Below are 25,880 nucleotides of genomic sequence, written 5' to 3'. Positions count from 1 at the left end.
GGGGCATAGGTTTCACTAGTGGCTTCTCTCAAGAGCATAAGTATTCTACGGTGGGTGAACAAATTACTGTTGAGCAATTGATAGAATTGAGCATAGTTATGAGAATATCTAGGTATGATCATGTATATAGGCATCACGTCCGAGACAAGTAGACCGAAACGATTCTGCATCTACTACTATTACTTCACTCATCGACCGCCATCCAACATGCATCTAGAGTATTAAGTTAAAAACAGAGTAACGCCTTAAGCAAGATGACATGATGTAGAGGGATAGTTTCATGCAATATGATAAAAAAAACCATCTTGTTATCCTCGATGGCAACAATACAATACGTGCCTTGCTGCCCCTTCTGTCACTGGGAAAGGACACCGCAAGATCGAACCCAAAGCTAAGCACTTCTCCCATGGCAAGAACAACCAATCTAGTAGGCCAAACCAAACTGATAATTCGAAGAGACTTGCAAAGATAACCAATCATACATAAAAGAATTCAGAGAAGATTCAAATATTATTCATAGATATACTGGATCATAAACCCACAATTCATCGGTCTCAACAAACACACGCAAAAAGAAGATTACATTGAATAGATCTCCACAAGAGAGGGTGAGAACATTGTATTGAGATCCAAAAAGAGAGAAGAAGCCATTTAGCTACTAACTATGGACCCGTAGGTCTGAAATAAACTACTCACACTTCATCGGAGAGGCTTGGATGATGATGTAGAACCTCTCCGTGATCGATGCCCCCTCCGGCGGAGCTCCGGAACAGGCCCCAAGATGGGATCTCGTGGATACAAAAAGTTGCGGTGGTGGAATTAGGTTTTTGGCTCCGTATTTGATCGTTTGGGGGTACGTGGATATATATAGGAGGAAGGAGTACGTCGGTGGAACTTCTAGGGGCCCACGAGGCAGGGGGCGTGCCCTAGGGGGGCGCCCTCCACCCTCGTGACCGCCTCGTGGCTTTCTTGACGGAGGGTCCAAGTCTCCTGGATCTTATCTGATGAGAAAATCACGTTTCCGAAGGTTTCATTCCGTTTGGACTCCGTTTGATATTCTGTTTCTCCGAAACACTGAAATAGGCAAAAAACAACAATTCTGGGCTGGGCCTCCGGTTAATAGGTTAGTCCCTAAAATAATATAAAAGTGGAAAATAAATCCCAATATAGTCGAAAACAGTAGATAATATAGCATGGAGCAATCAAAAATTATAGATACGTTGGAGACATATCATGAAGATGTACGACTACATCAACCGCGTTGTGCAAACGCTTCTGTTTTCGGTCTACGAGGGTACATGGACAACACTCCCCCCTCTCGTTGCTATGCATCACCATGATCTTGCGTGTGCATAGGAATTTTTTTGAAATTACTACGTTCCCCAAAATTAAGATTATATGTTTCTTCAATAGGCGGTAAATTAAGACCATGTATTTCTTCAATAGGAGGTAAATTCTTAACATCTTCAGATTTAATACCTTTTTCTTTCATAGATTTCTTTGCCTCTTGCATATCTTCAGGACTGATAAATAGAATACCCATCTTCTTCAGAGTTGGTTTAGGAATAGGCCCAGGAATTGGCTCCGGAGGTATCCAATTATTTTCATTTGTCAACATATTATTCAATAGAATTTCAGCTTCATCCGGTGTTCTTTCCCTGAAAACAGAACTAGCACAACTATCCAGGTAATCTCTGGAGGCATCGCTTAGTCCATTATAAAAGATATCAAGTATTTCATTTTTCTTAAGAGGATGATCAGGCAAAGCATTAAGTAATTGGAGAAGCCTCCCCCAAGCTTGCGGGAGACTCTCTTCTTTAATTTGCACAAAATTATATATATCCCTTAAAGCAGCTTGTTTCTTATGAGCAGGGAAATATTTAGCAGAGAAGTAATAAATCATATCCTGGGGACTACGCACACAACCAGGATCAAGAGAATTAAACCATATCTTAGCATCACCTTTTAGTGAGAACGAAAATATTTTAAGAATATAAAAGTAACGAGTTCTCTCATCTTTAGTGAACAGGGTGGCTATATCATTCAACTTAGTAAGATGTGCCACAACAGTTTCAGATTCATAACCATGAAAAGGATCAGATTCAACCAAAGTAATTATATCAGGATCAACAGAGAATTCATAATCCTTATCAGTAACACAAATAGGTGAAGTAGCAAAAGCAGGTTCAGGTTTCATTCTAACATTTAGAGATTGCTTACTCCATTTAGCTAGTAACTTTTTGAGTTCATTTCTATTTTTGCAAGCTAAAATAGCGAAAGAAGCTTCTTGATCAAACACATAACCCTTAGGAATAACAAGGGATTCTCCATCATCACTTTCGTCAGTATCATCAGATTCAATATTTTCAATTTCTCTAGCCCTAGCAATTTGTTCATCAAGAAAATCACTAAGTGGCACAGTAGTATCAGGTATAGAGGTAGTTTCATCATAAATATCATGCATAGCAGAAGTGGCATCATCAATAACATGCGACATATTAGAACGAATAGCAGAAGCAGGTGTAGGTGTCGCAAACTTACTCATAACAGAAGGTGAATCAAGTGCAGAGCTAGATGGCAGTTCCTTACCTCCCCTCGTAGTTGAGGGATAGATCTTGGTTTTTGGATCTCTCAAGTTCTTCATAATGATAAGCAGATATATATCCCAAGTGACTCAAAGAATAGAGCTATGCTCCCCGGCAACGGCTCCAGAAAATAGTCTTGATAACCCACAAGTATAGGGGATCGCAACAGTTTTCGAGGGTAGAGTATTCAACCCAAATTTATTGATTCGACACAAGGGGAGCCAAAGAATACTCTCAAGTATTAGCAGCTGAGTTGTCAATTCAACCACACCTGGAAACTTAATATCTGCAGCAAAGTGTTTAGTAGCAAAGTAATATGATAGTAGTGATAGCGGTAACAAAAGGTAACGGTAGTAAAAGTAATGTTTTTGGTATTTTATAGTGATGATAGCAATAGCAACAGAAAAGTAAATAAGCGGAGAACAATATATGGAAAGCTCGTAGGCAATGGATCGGTGATGGAGAATTATGCCGGATGCGGTTCATCATGTAACAGTCATAACCTAGGGTGACACAGAACTAGCTCCAGTTCATTGATATAATGTAGGCATGTATTCCGAACATAGTCATACGTGCTTATGGAAAAGAACTTGCATGACATCTTTTGTCCTACCCTCCCGTGGCAGCGGGGTCCTTACGGAAACTAAGGGATATTAAGGCCTCCTTTTAATAGAGAACCGGAACAAAGCATTAACACATAGTGAATACATGAACTCCTCAAACTACGGTCATCATCGGTAAGTATTCCGATTAGTGTCACTTCGGGGTTAACGGATCATAACACATAATAGGTGACTATAGACTTGCAAGATAGGATCAAGAACACTCATATATTGATGAAAACATAATAGGTTCAGATCTGAAATCATGGCACTCGGGCCCTAGTGACAAGCATTAAGCATAGCAAAGTCATAGCAACATCAATCTCAGAACATAGTGGATACTAGGGATCAAACCCTAACAAAACTAACTCGATTATGTGATAGATCCCATCCAACCCATCACCGTCCAGCAAGCCTACGATGGAATTACTCACGCACGGCGGTGAGCATCATGAAATTGGTGATGGAGGATGGTTGATGATGACGATGGCGACAGATTCCCCTCTTCGGAGCCCCGAACGGACTCCAGATCAGCCCTTCCGAGAGGTTTTAGGGCTTGGCGGCGCCTCTGTATCGTAAAACATGATGATTTCTTCTCTTTGATTTTTTTCTCCCCGAAACTCAATATATGGAGTTGGAGTTGGAGAGGCAACAGGGGGCCCACGAGGTAGGGGGGCGCGCCCTCCCCCCACCCTCGTGGAGAGGTGGTGGGCCCCTTGGCCTTCATCTTTTGCAGGTATTTTTCTTATTTTCTGAAAAATGGCTCCGTGAAGTTTCAGGTCATTCCGAGAACGTTTGCTCCTGCACATAAATAACACCATGATAATTCTGCTGAAAACAACGTCAATCCGAGTTAGTTCCATTCAAATCATGCAAGTTAGAGTCCAAAATAAGGGCAAAAGTGTTTGGAAAAGTAGATACGTTGGAGACGTATCACCCCCCCTCCCCTCCAGATGAACCAGCCAAGAGAAACCATGAACAAGAATAGAAGAGCTTGCCCCACCCATGAGTAAATATTCATAGCCTAAAGCGCGCCCAACTCTTCTAGTAAATCATGAATGTTCACATGGAAGGTTTTCTCTACATCATTCCACATTTGTCTAGCAACCATGTATTCAAAAAAGTGATGGTAGATAGATTCAATCTCAGAAAAAAAAAGCACACAAGAGGTTTGGCTATTCCTCCCCTTCTCAACATGTCATGACTTTGTTTTTAGAGAAAAGCCTTAGAAAACCCTGAATTCTCGGGAGTACTTTGATATGCCAAATGCCAGGAAGATATATATTGGTTGCACACCCCTAACATTAACAACTTCATATAGGGATCTAGGAGTAAACCCCTTTTCAGACCTTTTTTTTGATTGGTTTCTTTATTTTGGAAAAATATTTTTTTGGAGCGGCTGGGGCTGGAAAAATCCCCGAAAAAGGCCGTCTGTTTGGGCTCGGCCTCTCCGGCCCAGAAGCTGGTGGAGCCGCTCTTTCTTTGTTGCGGAAGCAACCAGGTGCGTGCGCAGCTCCACTGCGGGTCACGGCTTCCGCTTCGCCGCCTCCGCCCCTGGAAAGCAAATTTCTAGGGTTCCCTTCTCCTCTCACGGAAAGCAAAAATCCACGGGGGATCAGGAGCTTCTCCCCCGCCTCCTCCGGCGCCACCTCGCCAGCCTGATTTGGTAAGCCCGCTCTCGCACCCACGCCTGGATTTTACTCCCCTCCCTTGGATCTCGGCGCACGCTGTTGTCCCATTGCGCGTGCTCTGGTCTGGTGCGCAGATTATTCAAGTGTTTTGAGCAAGGGAATAGTGGGTTGATACGGATAACTTGATATGTAATGGGGGCAGTGGCGCTACTATGTTCTGTTGAACCTGTTCTTGTCGAACCTGTGGCCTCCTATAGTCCAGATGTTTCAATGAAAATCCCTTTTGTCTGAATAGATAAAAATGGGACACTGGTCAGCTGTAAGCCTGTAAAATGCTGGTTTCTTGTCTGAGGATGAAGAAAATTGCTCAGTCAGACTATACACATGTTTAGGAGTTGCTCTCTCCATAAATAAGAAGATTTAGATTTGAGATTTAGTGTTTCAGTTGGTCATTGCAAGTAGCTAGTTCCGTGGAGCAACATTTGAAGGGGAAAATAACTCACAGTTGACAGATTAGACCGTGCTAAAGATTTCTAATAGAAGATGGATGCCATATCTTTTAAGCATATGCCTTTTTTGATTGTATATGCTTCGTTTCATTTTGCGCAGAGTTCCTTTCTTGTATATAAGCTATGGTTTTAAATCTTAACAGAATGAGCAGCGCTCACACCGTCCATTGGATTTTCTTTCTTGCTGTGATCATCTATGGCTTTTTTTTTTTGAGATCTGAAGTAGACAAGCCTACTCAGAAGGACTAGGATATTCAGATATCAGTAGGGATCGTAAACTAGTCGGGACATCTGCAGTCAACCGAATATCTCCTACACTCCTAGTCAGTGCAGCCAGATTGTGAGCCAGGGAGTTTCTGCTTCTCTCCGCGTATCTGACAGAGCTCTCCGAGAAGGAGGACATAGCCTGACGAATATCCATCATGGTGCCATAGCAGGGACAGCGCGTGGGAGTCTGCGTCGACAGTTCCTTGACAGTGAACTGGCTGTCCGTCTCGATGATTACATGGCCATTTGAAATCTTGGCCAGCTCCTGGAGGCCGACAAGGACGGTTCTGGCCTCGGCCTCTTCCACGCTACTGCAGAATGGCAGTTTTTTGCAGCAAGAGAAGAGTACACAGCCCCTGAAATCACGGGCAACAGCACCAGTGGAACTTTCACCTGTTTCGGACAAATAAGCCGCATCAGCGTTGAGTTTGACAGTTCCTTGCGTTGGAGGGTTCCACTTTATGTCCTGGGCAGGTGGCAATCCCGGCGTGGTCACCTCCCTGACACAGGTGTTCTTCCCTCTCTTCCACTCAACTGAAGTTTCTGCATTTCTCAGCTCCTCCTCATACTGTGTTAGGAAATGAACAGACCGTTTGATTGTTTCCTTACCGTCCTTGCGCACACAATCTTCCCGGAGGAACCAACAGCGCCATATAAGCAACAGGATTTTAGCTCGCATGTCCTCATTTACAGAGTCCAGGAGCACTTGTAGCCAATCATCACCTGTGTGCCTGGATTTTTGTTCTGGCGGTAGATTCCAGGATTCTCTCATGGCTGACCTTAGGCCCCTACTCTTTGTGCACATGATCACTGCATGGTACTCATCCTCATTACCATTCCCACAGATGCTACAAGTGGCATCCGTCACAAGAGTTCTTTTCCACTTGTTTTCCTTTGTTGCTAGAGTGTTCGTAGCCACCCTCCATCCAAAATTTCTGATCTTCCTAGGGGCTTCTATGACATTCTGGCAACTGATGTAATGATTATTTGTTTGCAGAGTAGTCCATGTCTTCAAGGGCAAGAGGACGTGCACGTCGTGGCCGGGGCCGGGGCCGTGGCAGATGTTCTGTGGCAGAATATGAAATGGATCATCATGAAACATCTGCGCCTTCTTCGCCGAGTACCACTTCTGATAGAGAGGACAATGTTGGTTTCACTCCCGAACAAGTCCATGTTGCTTGTTATGCAGGGCCTGCAGAGCCTTCATCCAGTACACTACTCAATCCTAAGATTAACCACCGTTCGGATGCAATTTTTGGCGATCAGGTTAATCTAAGGACAAAAAACTTTGTCATATTTCGTAGTTGAAGGAGCATTTTTTTTCTTCAATAGCATTGAACCTATATTCTCTATTATTGCAGGCCCTGGAGCAGTTGAAGTTGCGTCACCACAAACCCTTGAAATTTCATGAGAGGTATCGTCCTTATTTGAGGGATGCTGGATTGCTTGGTCTCTCACAAATCTGCCAGAGAATGCCTCAATTGGACAAAGCCTTGATTACTGCTCTTGTTGAGCGTTGGAGGCCAGAGACCCACAGCTTTCACTTGGCTTCTGGGGAGATGACAGTTACGCTTCAAGATGTTGCCATGTTGTTTGCTCTTCCTATTGACGGCCGACCGGTTTGTTCTAGTACTGATCATGATTATGGGCAGATGGTCCTTGATTGTCTAGGTCATGATCCAAGAGTTCAATCAATGCCTGGAAAATCCTTCTTGCATTACAAATGGCTGAAGAAGCACTTCTATGAGTTACCAGAAGGGGCGGATGATCATACGGTACAGAGGCATGTTCGAGCATACATCCTGAGCCTTTTATGTGGAGTGCTCTTTCCAGACGGGACAGGAAGGATGAGTCTGATATATCTTCCATTGATTGCTGATCTTTCTCTTGTTGGAACATACAGCTGGGGTTCCGCAGCCCTCGCATTCCTCTACCGAGCTCTTTGCTCTGCTGCCTCCTCCCACAACATGAAGAATATAGGTGGTTCATTGCTTCTCTTGCAGCTTTGGAGTTGGGAGCACTCTCATGTTGGCAGGCCATTGGCTCGATCTTCCTCAGTCGCGGAGACAGACATCCCACAGGACTTGCCCCCAATTGGCTTCCGTTGGGTGGGTGCTCGCGCACAAAGTGAGAATGCTACCCGCTGTCTTAAGCAGTACAGGGATGAGCTAAATCTGCAGCGAGCAGATCAGTTGAAATGGGAACCATACATGCTCATTGAGTCCTCGAGCTTACCACCACTTTGTACAAAAGATGCTGACCTGTGGATTACTCAAGCACCATTAATAAATTTTCCTATTGTTGAGATGTATCTGCCTGAGCGAGTGATGCGGCAATTCGGGCTTCGTCAATGCATTCCGCCACCTTTTCGACCTACCCTACAGACATTACATCGTATTAGCCGACGTGGTAGAGAGCGTGAAAATTGGGAAGAGACACATCATGAGTATATTCAGGAATGGGAAGCACGGCGACAGCGCATATTTCGGGAGACTGAGCAGTTTGATTTGTCATCTTATGACGAGTATCTGCAGTGGTACTCTGGAGCTACACGGCGATATCTTGTGCCATCGACCGGTGATGATGCTGAAGCAGGACTTTTATCCCCACCCGATGATTCTTCCGATCTTCAGTACAAAGCCAAGTCTCCTATGATCCGTAAAGCGGTAAGCCTAACTTATGCATCAAATTTATATGATTTGGTTTCACAGTTGACTGAACTAATGTTTTATCTCTAGATATAATAATACGATTTGAATTGAAGCTTGTCCAAGTAGTTCATACATACTGAATCATTACTGAAGATGAATTCTTTCCTGTAGGTTGATAAGCTGCATGGTATGATGAAGAAGGCCAAGACAGCCATGGCATCCACGGCTGATACGGCCACACAAGCCTTAGTGTTTGAATTTCTGCATGGCTTTGAAGATGTCCTCAGTGATCTTGGTGAGATCAAGGAAAGGGGTGGCCCAGAGGCTCCACCTTTTGATTCAGTCACCGGCTCACATTGTGGCTCTGCTGCTCCCCATCATGAGTCTCTACTTTTGCTTGAAGCTGAACAGAACATTATATGTGACAATCAAGAGGGTGAATACCTGGAAGATGAGGACCTTCACACGGTGGAGCAGGCTACGTTGGGCTTTGAACCTATGGGTGGGGAAAACCACCGCGTCGACAGTTTGCTACTGGACGTGCACGAAAACTGTGACTCGGCTTCATTGGCCATTGAGAACTGTGAGGCAGAAGACTTTGATATTCCACAGCACACTGAGGATGTTGATCAAGCTGGACATGCTGCCGAAATGGAACATGGTGTAGAGGTGGTGGAACCCATGTCCACATGTGAGGAAAACAATGGTTTCGATGTTGCGCCCTCTCCTCCACAAGAGAGCGCCGATGTCAAACTGGAAGGTGATGATGTAGCGACGGCAGAACACGAAGACGCGGAGGAGGAAGACGACAGCGGCTGTAATGGCGCCCCTTCCTCACACCCATAGTTGATCTGTCTCAAAGTCAGAGAGGAAAAGAGACATGATGCCGATTCCAGCTTCTTCATGTCCAGATATGTAGGGATTAGAATGTAGTTGATGCCGCTTTCGGGAGTCTGCCGTGATTGGCGTTTCATTTTTGCTGACATTATTGGGCTTGTTATGCAGCATGATTTGTCGCTGGGACAAATAGCTTCTTGATGTGATTCAATCCATTATTTGTTTATCACTCTACTACTCCTCTGTATAATGATCTGAGCGCTCTTATATTTCTTTACAGAGAGAGTACTTATATAGGCAAAATTGGAGATTGTTGTTTCTTTTTTTATATCGGAGATAGGTGTTGTATTTACACCTTTTTCCGCGTCCGAATATCAGCTTCAGGAGAAAATGTACCTTTTTTTTTCTGAGCAACTTCAGGCGAAGATGTCCAGGAGTAGAAAATGTGGCCCGCCAGCAGTTGGGCTTTCACACCGCACACGCGAACGAGCCCAAGGGGGGAGACGGTCCGAGACAGAGTCCAGTGCGATGGGCACACAGACAGTGTCCCGGTCCGGGCGCTGACTGCCGCCAGCGTCGTTATTATTCCGCGGCGCTCCTCTCCGGACCCCGTCTCCGTCTTGGCGTCGCCACGCCACCGCCACCGCCACCGCTCCTCCGCCGGCGGGGTTGCAAGTCTCCAGCCCAGCCATGGATGGGATCATGAAGGCGCTCGATCACACCGTCCGGGAGATGTAAGGCCCTACTTTTGTTTTCTCGTCTTGATTTGATGATCGTGCCTGGCGCTCTTTTCTTCTTTTCCCCGTGCGCGCTGACCTCGGGCCCGATCCCCTGTTGCGCAGAAAGCGAGAGGTCAATCTCAAGGTGCTCAAGGTGCCAGAGATCGAGCAGAAGGTCTGATCGATCGTGTTTCATTCATTCGCCCGTGTAATTCCGCCGTAGCAAGGAAGAAATGTCCATGGTGTATCTGTGCTGTTTTACCATCTTCCTGAAATTTTGTACCCGATAGGTTCTTGACGCGACCAGCGATGAGCCGTGGGGGCCTCACGGTTCAGACATGGCGGACATCGCACGGGCCACCAAGAATATGTCAGTGCAAAGCGCTCCAATTCCAATTCTCCTCACTTGATCTCTTTAAATCGAGGGTATTGAGTTTTTTTGCACATTTTGATCGAGTCGTCGCTCTGCTTTCAGCGGCGAATGCCAAATAATCATGAAGGTGCTGTGGCAACGGCTGGGCAACACCGACGCAAATTGGCGTCACCTGTATAAGGTGATGATCTCGAGCTGGAATTATCCGTTCTGGATTGTTCCTTACTGACAGGATGTTTGTTCCACTTGCACAGGCGCTGGCTGTGGCTGAGTATCTTCTGGCCAATGGCACTGAGCGCGCAGCCGAGGAAATTATCGACAACAGCTCACAGATTGCGGTATGCGCTGCTGTGGCTCGTTTCAGTGTATACTTGTGTATATACTATTATTTACCTCGCCCTGATGATGATTTTATTTGTGAAGAAACTCACGACATTCGAGTTTGTGGAGCCTGGTGGAAAAGACGTTGGGCTCAATGTGCGCAAGAAGGCCGAAGCTGTTCTGGTCATTGTGGATGACAGGGAAAAGCTTCAACAAGCCAGGGAGAAGGCTGCTTCTACGAGGGACAAGTACTGCATTGCATTCGCCGTCGACTTGTCGTGCATTATGTAAACATAACCCTTCTTGCCTTTCCCTGTGCATCTCAAATTTTGCAATTTGCATGGATCATATGTTCAGGTACTTGGGGGTGTCATCAACTGGAATGTCATCATACAAATCAAGCGCAGCATCATTTGGCAGTGGCACCTACTCCTCTGGTAGTCGCTACGGGAGCACAGCTGGTTCGAGGGAAACCGCCTCGTTCAAGGATAGACACACTGGCACAGAATTGAGCAAGAACAATAATAAGCCAAGTTACAGCAGCACTAGACAAAGGTCAAAAGAAACTACTACTAAGAGTGCAAATAGCTCTAAATTAGCAAAAGGAGGCTCCAAATCGATGTCGAATCCGTGTGCCACACCTGCTGTTCCAAGTTCACAGAAAGGAAAGAATGAGGATGATGGCGACGAGTTCAATCCACGAGGATCTTCCACATCTGGTCATTATTTCTTCCTTACCATCTCTAAAGTTTGGTTAGATTGTATGATTACCACGGTTTCCTTGTCGCTGTACCCATTGTTATACACTTTGTTTAACATGGTATGTGCCTATTATGCTGGCATCACTTATCATTCTGCTTACCGCACTACCTAGCTAAGAGCCAAAGTTCTTATTTGAATTTTCTTTTGTTTGAACTACACACCATAGTGCCGTCAGCTATTTCTTAACTTTATCAAACATACTCACCATAGCGCTTGCTTGATTATTTAGCCGAGACGCAAAGTTCTATGCATTTTCTTTTATTTGACATACTCACCGTAGTGTTGTCCTCACTTACCTTCATTTTTGGAGTGCAGCTGGAACAGCTAATGTGAGCTCCAATAATTTGGATCTCTTTGGGCCAAGATTAATGCCAAACGCTGGTAGTGCTGCTGTGCCGGAAATTGATTTGTTTGCGTTTGCAGATTTCCAGTCAGCTCCATTGGAGGCAGCAACGTCAAGTGGTTCTCACCCTCAGGTTTGTTTTCTTGACCTTCTTCAAAAGTTATCCTTACCTAGCAATATCTTTGTAGCACAAATTGTTTTTCATCTCTTACAGTTATTTGCAATAAAAATCCCACTTAAATATGATATACTTAGTTTCACAAAAATGGTGATAGGACAATGCAGTAATTCTGAAGATTCATAATCTAAGCAGGCTATTGGACTGTATAATTGACACTCACACTTCATTTTTATGATAAAACGTTTCTACAGGTTGGCCATTTTGCATACTTTCCAACTAATTATCTGCATTCAAATGCCATTGCAGGGCAACATTGATCTATTTGCTGGCAGGCCATCCTTTGGTGGCTCAGCTACTGCAGACATGGAGTTCTCAGTACGTGGTGCTCCCAATAAACATATAGAGCAAAAAACTTCTTCCCCTGCGCAGCCCTCTGCGTCTGCTTTTGATCCCTTCAACCCATCCTTTGCCGCAATATTCCCTTCGGAAACAGAGTTCTCAGTGCGTGGCACCCCAAGCAAATCCTCACAAGGAAAGCTTTCAAGTGACACAGCTTTCGATCCTTTGGCTGGAATTCCGGTGAAGCGTTTCAATGGATCAAACTCTTCTGGTGTATGGTCTTCAAGTAAAGGGTCAGCTGTTACTGAACCAACACATGGTTCTCCTGGGGCCAGCAAGAGTTCTGATTGCAGTCCTTCGGAGGAGTTGAACTTTGGCGCCTTTGCGTCGCATGAGGGATCACGCACGGCAAGTGTCACCAAATCCATGAACGAGTCACTCGCAAAGCAGAAGCAGGACTCCATGGCAGCATCAAAACCAGCTGTGAAGAAAGAGACTTTTCGGGGCAAATCTAGCATTTGGGCCGACTCTTTGAGCCGTGGGTTGATTGATTTGAATTTAGCTGCCCGTAAGTATCCTTATACTCTGCTAATGACGATTTATTTGTCCTTTTGACTTTTCATACCCACGTGGCTGCCCATACCCCCGAATTTCTGCATCCCTGTTGCAAAATCATTAGCAATGCTATAACATGAGTTATGGTTGCAATTAGTACATATAAAGAACATGAGTTGTCGACTTGTGGTTCCAGTTACCCACAAACCTTGATCTTTTTTGCTTGTTGCAGAAAAGCAATGTAAGATAGTTCAAGACTGGCATCTTGCGCTAGATATCATTCCTGCATTTCTTGACTGTAGCTAAGTAGCTCATGATCGCTCTCTACTTTTGGTGATGTGCAGCAAAGATGGTTGATCCTTCAGATGCCAGGGTCGTTAGGCGGCTCAGCAACGGCTCTGAGGAGAAAGCCCCAGAAACTGTTCCATGGTACATGGAGGCAGCAACAGGCACTCCTGAGTTTCCACGCTCCACGGGAGCAGGTGGTGAAAGCCGCATTTTCTAGCAGCAGCAGCAGCAGCACTTTGGGAACTTCAGGTGATCTTATTCAGGGTTGTATATTCTCGATTACCTTGAGTGGGCATGTCTCCCCATCCGTGGTTCCTGCGATATCTGATTCTGTTCTTCTTATGCAATGATGAGTAGATGTATCGCAGAACACATGTAATCTGCGTTATAGAGATGCTACTATGATTTTGTATGCATTAAAAAGCGAATGAACTTTGTGCAGTGACTGGATAAACTAAAGTGAGGGTCAGAATCGCGCGAGGCTCGGTTTGTTGACTGCGTAGAAATTGGTTTGTCATACTCGCCGTGGCCTGGGGGTTGCTGGAGGAGCTTCTCCAAAAGCGGGTGCGCCTTCTGTCTGCTCCCTTTTCGTGAGCCGCTGGGCCTTTGCAACAAGTCTCATTGCGCTCAATGCTTTGCAACACGAGCTTTGTTGCAACCCTGAACAGCTTTTTTTATGTTGTATGCTAGTCGTCCAATTCTGCTTGATGTACCTTTGCAACAAGCCTCGTGTTGCGCTCAGTGCTTCGCAACATTAGCCTTGTTGGAGTGCCTTGAACAATTTTTTTCCGGCTTTGCTAGAACTCATCTAGCTGAGTTTTAGTTATGTCTCATTCACTTTTATAGCCATTGGATTGATACTATAAGATGCGTGTGTGCTGACGTGGTTTGTAGTACCATTTCTATCTGTTTTTGTTTTCAGGTGAATGGGACCAAATTATATCTCATCTAGATGAGTCCTAGGCACTCCCATTTTTTTTCTATGCCTGATCTGCTCGCTGAACCTTTGCAACAACTTCGTGTTGCGTTCGGCACTTTGCAACATGAGTCTTGTTGCAACCCTCGAACAACTTTTTTTCTGCACGGCAGGCGGCAGCCATTAGTAAGTCTTTGTAACAAGCGTCGTGTTGCGTTCGGCACTTTGCAATAGGAGTCTTGTTGCAATCCTCAAACAACATTTATTTCAATGTGGCAGCCATTGGCAAGTCTTTGTAACAAGCCTCGTGTTACGCTGAGCGCTTTACAACATGATCCTTGTTGCAAATCACGCTGGGCCTTACCAACAAGCCTCATATTGTGCTCAGCGCTTTGCAACATGGACCTTGTTGCAAATTCCTTGGACGTTCCCTTTCTGTGGCCAATCTGCTTGCAGAGTCTCTTGTTATGTTCAACACTGTGCAAAATGAGCCTTGTTGCAAATCCCCCTAACATTTTTTTTTGTGTTCGATCTGCTCGTCGATCCTTTGCAACAAGCCCCTTGTTGCGACCCCAAACATTTTTTTCGGGTGTGGTCTGCTATGTAGTTTGTGTTGTACTCACGCGTCTTGCAACAAATGACATCTTGCAGACGGTTCGATCAGGAGCACATGGCGCACGGACGATGCGGTGGATAGCGTCCGGTCAAACAGTTGACTGGACGCGTTTCTGATAAACATATATATGTTTCAGTTTTCATGACTTCCAATATTTGTCTGGTGCATCAACTCTCCTCCACAGACCCTTGCAGCATGTGCAGGATACCATCTAGTAGTAGTAGTGTATTACACCAACCATGTCATCAATTCATGGGAGGAAAGGACCTGTAATATATCTGTGTCTTTTCGCAAAAGAAAAGAAAAAATATCTGCATGAAAAAGAATGAACAAACAATATGATATGCCACAAGCCCTTATATTTACAATGGGAGACAAACCAATGAAAACCCACCGCGACACCGACAGCACGGCACGTTCACTTCCAAAACCTTTTCCACCTCGCCTGGCCCTTGTCCTTGTCATCCGCACCGGCCTCCTCCCACGCCTTACCGTGCGCCGGCAGGTGTTCTCCCGGCGACGGCGCGTCCCCAGACCTGTTGCCCTTCTTGCCCCGCGCGAACGACCGGAACGCGAGCAGCCTCGACCTGGCGGCGGCCACGCCCGCCCGCTTGCCGCTCGTGCTCGCCGCCACGCGGTCGTCATCCGAGCCGTGCGCCGGCGGTGGCGTGGTGCAGCCGTCGTCAGGTTTGAACGCGTCTACGTCCTGCGCCGCCTGTGCTGCCGTCTCGTCGGCACGTGCGTGCAACGCGTTTCCCGGCGGCGGCGCCATGCGCTCCGGCGTCTCCGGCTGCATAGGCCTCTCGTCCCGTGTCCGGCCAGTTTCCTCGGCCTCTTGCCATGATCCGGTCTCTCGTTCCGGCGTCTCTTCCCGAGGTCCGGTTGCGCCGCTATCGTCGTCGGGGTCGATCACTGTCACGCTGGCCGTGCCAGCCGTCGCGGATGGCGGTGGTGCAGGAACCGTAACGGCGGTGGCAGGCTGGTGCAGCTGTGACAACGTCAACGTGGGCGCTCCTTGGACATCGCCGGAGGCTTCTTGCATGCAAAACGTAGAGGGTATCAAACAGGAGAAAACCATCCAGAAGTGAATCATACAGACCCGCTGACGGTAAACACGTCAAGAGCTCGAAGCAGAACCCATTGAAGTGCTGACGGTATTACCCTCAAAAAAAAAAAAAGTGCTGACGGTCGACGCGAGCGAACTCATTGAAAGAAGCAATCCTCCCGTGACATCGCCATCACAGGTAAGAGATGCAGGAACGGAACGTGCGCCGATCGTTGCTTCTTGGGAACTACTGCCCCAGTATATGCAAACCGACTGACACGAAGAGCATGCCACCTGCACCATCTCTCAGAACGACCGAAGAATGGGTAGGAACTTGCTTCAAGAAAGAGAAAACTAGCTAGCTAGGGCAGATTGACGTCCACAACGGGTAACTCGAACACGACACATGTTTTGATGATGAAAATACCATAGCAGCGTGCGTTTATTACCCACTCTACATCAGCAGCATTCATGTCAAACACATCGGGGCAGAACCGGGTGAAACAAGGGCTCAGACCGCGACTACAGCTACTACTGTGCACAACAAGAACCATAGAAAATTTCCCGAAGTTTTAAAAAAACTCGTGCCGCTATTGTCTATTTCTCACCGTTTGACAGTACCGACGCAGAGTGTTTCTTCGTATGCTCGCTGCTGCCCGCAGGCACAGGTAGCCTGTTGGCCAACCTTTCGGCCTCTCGTGCCTCCATGATATCCTCCTTGCTCAGGAAGCTTGGCTGGTTTGTTGAAGACAGCAGCCTTGCCCACATCCTGTCCGTGATCTTGACCTTGTTCCGTGTTGATGTTACCCTCTGTTGTCCAGATGAAATTTCAAGTTATTCTAATTGATCAAGTAATATCCAGTGTGCATCAGAGGTGAAAAATGTTGAGAACATTATGCTCCATTCAGAATAATTCTAAGAGGTGTGGATCTCTCCAAACTTCCCATTCCTCTCGTATCCCACACACCGAGTCCACGAATATCTTAGGGAGACCAAAGATAAAGAAAAATTTCGAGTTGAACTTCAATCCAAGGTCGGCCAACTTAATACAGCAGCGTGGATGTAAAGTTGCAAACAAAGTGCACGACATTTGCGTTTTGACTGGTGCTTTCTGAGTTGCAGATTTCAGCTAAATGGAAGGCACTGCGACCAAGTTATACTCTTGTGTTTTGGACTATGCTACCACCTATGATGATTGCAGGGTTCAAGGTCAAGTTATACTCTCGCTCAAATTTTTTTCGCTCTTCTATCAATGGAATGATATGCAAGCGGAGAAAAAATCGCCATTTGCCACATCGTTTCACAATTTGTGAATGCCAGAATTAAACCGTGACAGAAACTATGACTCGCCATATGAAATATTGATGGCCCTGAAGCAAATACCCCCATTTTCCATGATGAAGCGAGAGTCCCATACTACACCATAGTCAAAAGTAACTTGATAGGGGCATATGAAAGTTATACTTACATGAAATGGTATGTATGCATGCCTGCCGTTGACCATTCCCACTGTGAAGCTATATCCTGCCATTGCACCATGAATGGCACTGTGTGCCAGCAGTGTGCAGTACACATTGTCCGAAGCATTGCTTGGAATGGCTCGGATCATGTAGGTTGGATCTGTCAGTAATAATAACCGGCTGCTGATGTCACACTCAACAAAATGATATACCACTGTACAATCTGATGTAGAGACGCAAACAAAAGATTGTTACCTATGTATTTAATGGTCATCTCCATCTTTTTGCTCTTGCAATGATCCTACAAGGAAATGACAAAGTATACATTAGAGAATTCTTAAGTGAGGTCCAAGAAAAAGCCTGCTTTGATATCACCATACTAATAATCCGTATGAAGCAAGACTGAAAGCAAAAATGACAAATATGAAGGTTCACTGTGATATTAGCTTTGCTATCGGCACCATAGTAATTCATACGACTGGGAACAACAATGATAAACATGTCGGTTCACTGAGACATTAATACCATATTAGATTGAAATAGTATGTGGATATTCAGATAAACTAATTTATCTTACTTAACTAGTGAAGTTCACACTAAACATATAACACGGCTTTTGCAAAGCGCCATAACCTCACAAAAATATTTCACGTGATTTCCCAATCCAAGGCCTGGTTCAACCCTTCCTATGGTATACATGTTCCAAAGGCAACCTCAAGTGACACATCCGTTAGTGCACGTACTAGCAGTTCTAGTGTCAACAGAAAATGTATATGCACAAAATACACGCAAAGTAGCATATCAGCAGAGGGTGAAATGGAAATGAAGTAATATCATGTAAACTCGTTTTATAAAAGAAATTATATTCACCTTAATCTTGTGAGTCAACCAGAGACCAACATCAAGAAGCAGCTTATTTCCAGATGCATCTAGCTGATCTGCTACAGGTATACTTTTGGCAATGAGATCCTGTCCTGCTCCCTCAGCCACTACAATGACCATGTGGTTGTTCTCTTTCAGCCTCCTTTCTATATACTCAAAGAGTCCACCCTCCCCCTCCAAATAAAACGGAGATTCAGGAATTAAGCAGCAGTCCTACAGAAGACAGAAAAAAATCCAGGTTATCCAGCTAATAGTAACACAAATTATGGAGAAGAAGAATGACACATCTGAACATTGGTGATGCGTCTGGTCTAACACAGTCAAAGTAAAAAGAAAAGAAAAATATAAGGCTTAAAAAAACAACTGAGTGCTGTTTGGAATAGCTCAGATATGCATAGAAGGCACTAACTCACCACATCTCTGCTTGCCAGCGTAGCATACATTGCAATAAACCCTGCATTAGCAAGGAATCATCACATTGAGGACTAAGAACCGCATAATGCAATAGCTAAAAATAAATAAATAAAGAAAAATCCATTGTGACGCACAAGGGATAAGTACTTAATGAACATTCCACTAAACATTTTTTAGTTAATTGGAGCAGATCAGCGAAAGATAAGGTAACTCCTTTTTGGCCTGCTCTTCTACCCTTGAAGGAAGAAACAGCAAGGGGGCAAGGTGGCAAATGATTCAAGAACTCAGCAGTCAGCAGCAGCAAGGACCCATATTAGGATGGGCTAGGAACTAAGAGAACTAACCACTATAGCGACCCATCAGTTTCACCAAGCCTATTCCGTTCTCAGCACTTGAAGCTTCCACATGAGCGGCATCAATGGCACGTTGGGCCTCTTCTACAGCAGTGTCAAAACCAAAGGACTTGTCTATAACCTAAGAATTAATATATTACAATAATCAGTATCAATTCACATCCCCTGCATACTGATCTCCCAAATCAACCGGTATTCAGTAAAAGCATCTTTGTTGTAGAAAAGCAAGCAGTCATATATTACCGCTATATCATTATCAATAGTCTTGGGGATACCAGCAACGGCGACTTTTAGACCACGTCTCCGGATTTCCTATCAGCAATTCCAAAAGTTAGAAACTGAGTCAAGAAATGTGAACATCTCAGTCGATACTCCAATTATATTTTCACTAAAAAATATTATAATAATGTATTAATGACTTCTAAAATATGAGCCTTTGAGACGATATCTACATAAATGTGGTCGATATACTGTTGATAGTGATTACCTTGAATATCTCATATGCTCCCTTCTGAGTTCCATCTCCTCCAATAATGTAAACCTAGATAAGGTACACATGCAGAACTTGCTCAACTTTGAAATAAGGTAGATCGTATAAACAACGCTTACAACAGACACATACCTGATTAATTCCACGATCTTGAATGTTGTCGACAATCTTATGGGTATCATGACCACCACGTGAACTTCCAAGAACTGTACCACCCCTTTTGTGGATATCATTGACACTTTTTGGTGTCATGGGAAGATAATTGCTCGAATAGAAGCCTTTGTATCCATTCTACAAAATTGCTTACGACATAAGTAATAGAAAATGAACCATGCTTTCGAAGTTAAAGAACCATGCATAGATATAGATTTAATAGCTACAGTTTAGAAATTGCTTTACACCACTGCACTACAATGCTTCCTTCGAAATAGGCTTTCGCCCCACTTTATAAATAAAGCAACGAACCAGAGTACATGGCCGAACGATACAATATTGTGGGGAGGCCCCCTTACACTGCACTACAATGCTTACTCACTGTCATGGCAAAAACACTAGGTGGCACAAAGTTCCCATGTAATCGAACAAATTCTAGACTCATGTGACATAATGAAGTTCATGGACTTCAGAACATGCAGTTATTATAAGTGTAGTACAGTGGAAATAATTTCCTAACTAAATCTGAAGTAAAATGACAGGGGTTTTGCTCCTTCCGCACTGGCATGAAATGCAAATGCAAATGTCTATTAATTCCTGGGAAATGTTTAACAGGCCAAGGATCAAGGAACATGTGGTCTTCTTTTCCAAACAAAGATACGACATGGACCAGTCGTCTGGGATAGCAACAATACAAACCTGTATTCCGAAGACATCGTTGACATTGTACATGTGGGATAAGCCACACACCAACTCTCTAATGACAGTATTGAGCCCAGGGCAAAGGCCACCACACGTCACAATGCATGCTTTCACATCTTCTGGCTCGAAGTAGACCTGATAAGGCTCGAAATTTATACCAGATATATGTAGACAATGCATTGCCCTTAAATGATATAGGCGCATATTTAAGGCATCATACCCTCTGGCGAGGCCCGGCACGACGGAAGTGAACTCCACATGGACTGTTCTTCTGAACAACCACCTGTTGTGGCACAAATAACATGTCATTTCACCAATTACCACCTTAAACAATTATTATCGTATGAAAAATCTGCTTTAACTTTTTTTTTTACCTTTTCAGGTACGGTATCATCTGCATTGACAAAATATTGCCTGGTAAATATGTGAAGAGAGCGTTTATTTAGCTTATCAGATATGTAATGAGCACAAGAGATTTTGCGCAGGTGACAACAACAGCAAACTGATGGTAAATCCTTACTTGACAGTTGAATAGGCAGGGTGATCTTGCAATGGGTTAGGAAAAGTCTGTCAGGAAGGACAAAAAAGGAAACCGTCAGCTTAATTCTCATGATGTCACCTTGAAATCGATTCACTTCATTTTAACATGTTATTGAAGCCAAAAATAAATAATGAATTGCTATGTACCCTGCATTCCATGAATGCATACGCAGGTGGTCTACAGGAGCAAGGGAAAGGCAATCGAATATTTGTAAAGTGAAGCCACACTCCATTCAGCCCGGATCGGATCAAAACTCAGATCCAGGCATCCACAAGTATGAAACAGCAAATCTAACAAGCGTCGCCTATGAACAAAGACGTCGGGAAACAAGATATCAACAAAACAGCGTCGATTTAGGCAGGAATCTACAATCTCCAAGTGTTCTACTACTATGTTATCGGATCATATATCCAGCTAATGGGGTCACTCGCCAAATATCATCAGATCAGCACTATGTAAGTGTCCCAAAACGGATCTCACGCACAACCAATCTACAAACTGCCACCCAAAAACTTGGAAAATGTAAGGGGGCGCCTAAATTATCAAATGCTGCGTAATCAGTGACGGCGAAGCTCGCCACAAATGGCAGAACCAAAGCAAAGCATAAGAGATATACGCGCATCCAGAAGCAAAATCACGTCCTCTCCCTGACAAGCAACAACGCAGTTCTAGAAAAGCTCCACCGCGGTAGCGGGGCCACCGAATCCGGCAGCGGAGCAAAGCGGGAGCAGGGGAGGGGAGGGGGAGTGGGTGGCGGCGCTCACGGGGAGTTCGGGGAGGTAATCGGTGAGGTGCTGGACGTCGTCGAGGACGTAGCCGTAGTCGCCCTCGTCGAGCTTGGCGAAGGCGGCGTCGTCGTCGCGGAGGCTGGTGGCGGAGGCGTTGCGCAGGGCGCGGAGGTTGGGGTAGGAGTCGCGGGAGATCCGCACGCACGTGGCCGAGAACGGGAGCGCCTTCTGGGCCGGCTGCAAGTGCCGGTACCGCGGCGGCTCCGGCGAGTCGTGGTCCGCCTCCACCGCCACGCCCAGCCCCTCCTCCACCTCCTCCTCCTCCTCCTCCTCCTTGGGGAGAATGATGTGGGACGCCATCGGAGAGCTCCCGGCGCTGGAAAGCTGACGGAGTCGGTGGGTGGACCGGTCTCGCTCGCGCGTTTAAGAAAACCGTTTCCTCTCGCCGGAAAGGCAGAAGCCGACGGGCGAGCTGGTCGGATGGAGGTTTAAAATATTCGGCAAGCGGCGAAGCGTGGAGAAGGGGAAAGAGGGAGAAGGAGGAGAAGGCTCGGGACTTTTCGGTGTGATGCTTTTTCTGCTGGGAATTCGTGGTGATGAAACGGAGATGGAAATGGTTTATGCGTCAATTATTTAAGGTGAGTGAATGAAATCGTGTCTTGTTTCTCAGGTAGACAGACGGCTGTGGCTGCATTGGTTGATCATAGTGGGAATAATAAATATTATACTACTTCCCTCGGGTTTTTAAATATAAATCTTTGTAGAGATTTTTTTTATTCATATAACGTGATGTTTTGGTAGGCTTTTCGCGGTGTGATTTTGTGTTGTCTGCTGATCAACTCATACTTATGTGGAAAAAAAATTGATGATGGTTGCAAGTACTATATTGGTGCTAAAGTATCACATGTTGAGCCTTCTTTTTTCTAGGTGATAAGAGGGTGTCTGGGATTGATATGATTTTATATGCCGGTTGCTTCCGATTGATTTGGAAAAATCTTTACCCAATTAAAATCATGAATCAAATCCAATTGAATTTCTCAATGCAAAGCAATGAGAGAGCTCCAAAATTAGAGAGCATAGTGAATTAAAAGAATTATGTGAGAGATTATTGATCTGGTCAAAATTGGTGACCCAATTCCAAATTGATGACCTTAATTGAATGAGATGCCTTCATTTCTAGGGAGCTTAGTGATATAGTATATAATCGAGATAATGCCTGGCATCTACTCCTACTTATTAAAGTTTCTTTTTAATTGCTTTTTGGATTAAATGGGGAAGATACGTGACACAATCATATCTTTGCAGAGCATCTCCAAAGGCAAATGCCTAATTTAAGCCCCATCAAGCTTCAAGCCCCATTTATCTGTCACTACAACGGCATCCTCATTTCGTGCCTCTTCATTTGTCTGCTCCCATTTCCTCTATTTTCATTTATTCGCGTTATTTTCTTAAGAGAAAAGCATATTGTTTGTTTCTCAATTTTTGGCGGAGTCTAGTTTTTTTTTCCCCGAAACAGACGGAGTCTAGATTTGATATCTTAACTTTGCAAGCGGGCAAATTGCATCGTCGACTACTGAAATCAGACAAGATATGTCAGTGGTCACAATTTTGACCAGTTTTGGTGTTCTCTCACCCCAGTTTTGACCGTGCCGACTCAAATTCACGTACTTTTTCCAAGTCCGCGTAATGTTTTGAAAAAGTATGCGGATTTAAAACAAGTATGTGTGTTTCAAAAACAATTCATGGATTTGGAAAAAGTACTCGGATTTGAAAAGGTTACAACTTAGAAAAAAATAAGTGGATTTGAAAAAAGTACGCAAATTTTTGAAAAGTTTACGAATTTGAGAAAAAGTATGTTTTTTTTTAAAATACATGAACTTGAAAAACCTACGCAGATTTGAAAAGAGTATGTGAATTTTAAAAGGTTCATGGGTTTGAAAAATTATGCGAATTTTAGTCAGCATAGGTCTAAACCGGGGTGAGTCAGCACCAAAACCGAGACCAAGGACGAACCTTGTCCATTTTTAGTAATTGGGGGTGTAAGTTGTCCGGTTTCGGAGCTGAGAGACCGAATCTAGACCCCGTCAAAAGTTGAGGGAGAAAAAGTATACTTCCCTTTAAAATGATATTTTCATCATATTCACTACACATTCAACAATAAATATTGCACACAACAGTTCAACAATTAAATAACTAACAAGTCAAACAACCCAACAACAAATGTGATCGGCGACAGCTAATTCAATAATTCATACATAGCTGATAAAACAAATGAATCAAGGATTTCTTTCTTGCACACATTGATGTCTTTGCGCATGATGGTGATCCACGACATCGTTATCCATGAGGCTAGTATCAGCCAACATGTCCTCGACTCCTCAGTGATCCATGCGATCCTCACCTTCTCTCTCTCTCTCAAACTCAATGTTGTCCCTCGCCTTCATCTTCTCAAGCTTCATATGCTCTCATGCCTTCAACATCTCCATCTACATCCTCTCCATGTCAAGTATCAACCTTGACCCACCTTGTTTTTCTCGAAGTCCATCCTCTTCCTTTAGACATACAAGTAGAGTTGTACCTTTCCTTTTTCTTCTCCTCCCTAATGTCCCTTTTTTTTCAATTCCACGTTTTTGTTGAAAAGGAGCTCTGCCCTCGAGGACAACATTTAGCTGGTTGTTTCATTACATGTAGCTCTATCTATCTCCCACTTCTTCCCCCTCACCATCCTACTTCAATTCCATGTTTTTGTTGGGAATATATGCTAAAGGTTAAGAAAAAACAGCACCACTGCTAAACTTGGCATCCAATCTAAGCTAATCAAATTGTTTACATGTTTTATCATTTATTAAATAACCATAATTTAATATCATAGCACCTATGTGATGCTAAGGGACATGACAAAAAATAACTAGAAGAGGGGATGGAGAGAGAAGCCTGACGTGTTTACTTAAGCAGCTGTGTGCCTTCCAAAAGAATAAATTCAAACTGTTCATAAAACATTTCAAGAAAGAAATGAAGCAAATCGTAATAGTAGGATTGCAAAGATACTCTGTTGGGGAACGTAGTAATAATTCAAAATTTCCTACGTGTCACCAAGATCAATCTAGGAGATGCTAGCAATGAGAGAGAAGGAGTGCATCTTCATACCCTTGAAGATCGCTAAGCGGAAGCGTTACAAGAACGCGGTTGATGGAGTCGTACTCGCGGCAATTCAAATCACGGAAGATCCGATCCAAGCGTCGAACGGACGACGCCTCCGTGTTCAACACACGTAAAGCCCGGGGACGTCTCCTCCTTCTTGATCCAGCAAGGGGAGAGGAGAAGTCGAGGGAGAACTCCGGCAACACGATGGCGTGGTGGCGGTGGAGCTCGTGGTTCTCCGGCAGGGCTTCGCTAAGCACTACGGAGGAGGAGGAGGAGGAGGAGGAGGAGGGGAGGGTTGCGCCAGGGAAAGGGGTGCGGCTGTCCTCCCCCCCACTATTTATAGGGGGAAGGGAAGAGGGGGCTGGCCCCCTAGATACATCCAGAGGGTAGCGGCGGCTAGGGGGAGACTTGCCCCCCAAGCAAGGTGGGAGGCGCCCCCTCCCCCTAGGGTTTACAACCCTAGGCGCCTTCGGCCCTTGGGGGCGCACCAGCCCACTGGGGGTTGGTTCCCTCCCATATTCAGCCCATTAAGTCCCCCGGGGCAGGTGGTCCCGCCCGCCCGGTGGACCCCCGGACACCTTTCGGTGTCCCGGTACAATACTGATAACCCCGTAAACTATTCCGGCGACTGAAACTGGACTTCCCATATATAAATCTTCACCTCCGGACCATTCCGGAACTCGTCGTGACTTCGGGATCTCATCCGGGACTCTGAACAACCTTCAGTAACCACATACAATTTCCCATAACAACTCTAGCGTCACCGAACCTTAAGTGCGTAGACCCTACGGGTTCGGGAACCATGCATACATGACCGAGACATCTCTCCGGCAATAAACGATAGCGGGATCCGGATACCCATGTTGGCTCCCACATGTTCCACGATGATCTCATTGGATGAACCACGATGTTGAAGGAAATATGCCCTAGAGGCAATAATAAAGTTGTTGTTTATATTTCCTTATATCATGATAAATGTTGATTATTCATGCTAGAATTGTATTAACCAGAAACTTAGTACATGTGTGAATACATAGACAAACAAAGTGTCACTAGTATGCCTCTACTTGACTAGCTCGTTAATCAAATATGGCTAAGTTTCCTAACCACAGACATGAGTTGTCATTTGATAAACGGGATCACATCATTAGAGAATGATGTGATTGACATGACCCATCCGTTAGCTTAGCACTATGATCATTTAGTTTATTGCTATTGCTTTCTCCATAACTTATACATGTTCCTATGACTATGAGATTATGCAACTCCCGAATACCGGAGGAACACTTAGTGTGCTATCAAATGTCACAACATAACTGGGTGATTATAAAGATGCTCTACAGGTGTCTCCGATGGTGCTTGTTGAGTTGGCATAGATCGAGATTAGGATTTGTCACTCCGATTGTCGGAGAGGTATCTCTGAGCCCTCTCGATAATGCACATCACTATAAGCCTTGCAAGCAATGTGACTAATGAGTTAGTTGCGGGATGTTGCATTACGGAATGAGTAAAGAGACTTGCCGATAATGAGAT

At 44.8% G+C, this 25,880-nt stretch overlaps 3 protein-coding genes across 6 annotated transcripts; 2 read left to right on the top strand and 1 right to left on the bottom strand.

Moving 5' to 3' along the window:
• The first annotated feature begins 4,669 nt into the window (after nt 1-4,669).
• Nucleotides 4,670-9,361, top strand: LOC123061971 (serine/threonine-protein phosphatase 7 long form homolog). 3 transcript variants are annotated; one of them, XM_044485263.1, is made up of 4 exons: nt 4,670-4,853; nt 6,592-6,860; nt 6,956-8,260; nt 8,417-9,361. In XM_044485263.1, exons 2-4 carry the CDS (start codon nt 6,600-6,602, stop codon nt 9,089-9,091), a joined length of 2,241 nt encoding a protein of 746 aa, XP_044341198.1. In that variant the 5' UTR covers nt 4,670-4,853; nt 6,592-6,599; the 3' UTR covers nt 9,092-9,361. The 3 variants fall into 3 exon arrangements, with proteins under 3 accessions (XP_044341198.1, XP_044341201.1, XP_044341199.1); XM_044485266.1 differs by having other exon boundaries at nt 4,696-4,853; nt 6,597-6,860; XM_044485264.1 differs by lacking the exon at nt 4,670-4,853 and adding an exon at nt 4,888-6,103.
• A 201-nt stretch (nt 9,362-9,562) lies between these two features.
• Nucleotides 9,563-13,728, top strand: LOC123061970 (clathrin interactor EPSIN 1). Of its 2 annotated transcripts, XM_044485262.1 has the most exons (11): nt 9,563-9,816; nt 9,925-9,976; nt 10,092-10,171; nt 10,277-10,355; nt 10,429-10,512; nt 10,598-10,743; nt 10,853-11,214; nt 11,573-11,733; nt 12,028-12,628; nt 12,960-13,152; nt 13,346-13,728. In XM_044485262.1, the coding sequence occupies exons 1-10, from the start codon at nt 9,773-9,775 to the stop codon at nt 13,118-13,120; spliced, it is 1,770 nt and encodes a 589-aa protein (XP_044341197.1). In that variant the 5' UTR covers nt 9,563-9,772; the 3' UTR covers nt 13,121-13,152; nt 13,346-13,728. The 2 variants fall into 2 exon arrangements, with proteins under 2 accessions (XP_044341197.1, XP_044341196.1); XM_044485261.1 differs by lacking the exon at nt 13,346-13,728 and having other exon boundaries at nt 12,960-13,344.
• Nucleotides 13,729-14,635: 907 nt separating this feature from the next.
• LOC123061968 (ATP-dependent 6-phosphofructokinase 6) lies at nt 14,636-21,797 on the bottom strand. Its single transcript, XM_044485260.1, has 15 exons — nt 21,240-21,797; nt 20,455-20,501; nt 20,309-20,348; nt 20,155-20,217; nt 19,932-20,069; nt 19,212-19,370; nt 19,077-19,130; nt 18,833-18,901; nt 18,581-18,710; nt 18,236-18,276; nt 17,811-18,035; nt 17,196-17,241; nt 16,949-17,100; nt 16,089-16,290; nt 14,636-15,467 (listed from the first exon to the last, which is right to left on the bottom strand). The coding sequence occupies exons 1-15, from the start codon at nt 21,561-21,563 to the stop codon at nt 14,854-14,856; spliced, it is 2,304 nt and encodes a 767-aa protein (XP_044341195.1). The 5' UTR covers nt 21,564-21,797; the 3' UTR covers nt 14,636-14,853.
• Nucleotides 21,798-25,880: the final 4,083 nt, after the last annotated feature.

The sequence above is a fragment of the Triticum aestivum genome, chromosome 3A, assembly GCF_018294505.1.
Source record: "Triticum aestivum cultivar Chinese Spring chromosome 3A, IWGSC CS RefSeq v2.1, whole genome shotgun sequence".
Taxonomy (NCBI): Eukaryota; Viridiplantae; Streptophyta; class Magnoliopsida; order Poales; family Poaceae; genus Triticum; species Triticum aestivum.
This window is presented reverse-complemented; position numbering and strand designations above follow the sequence as displayed.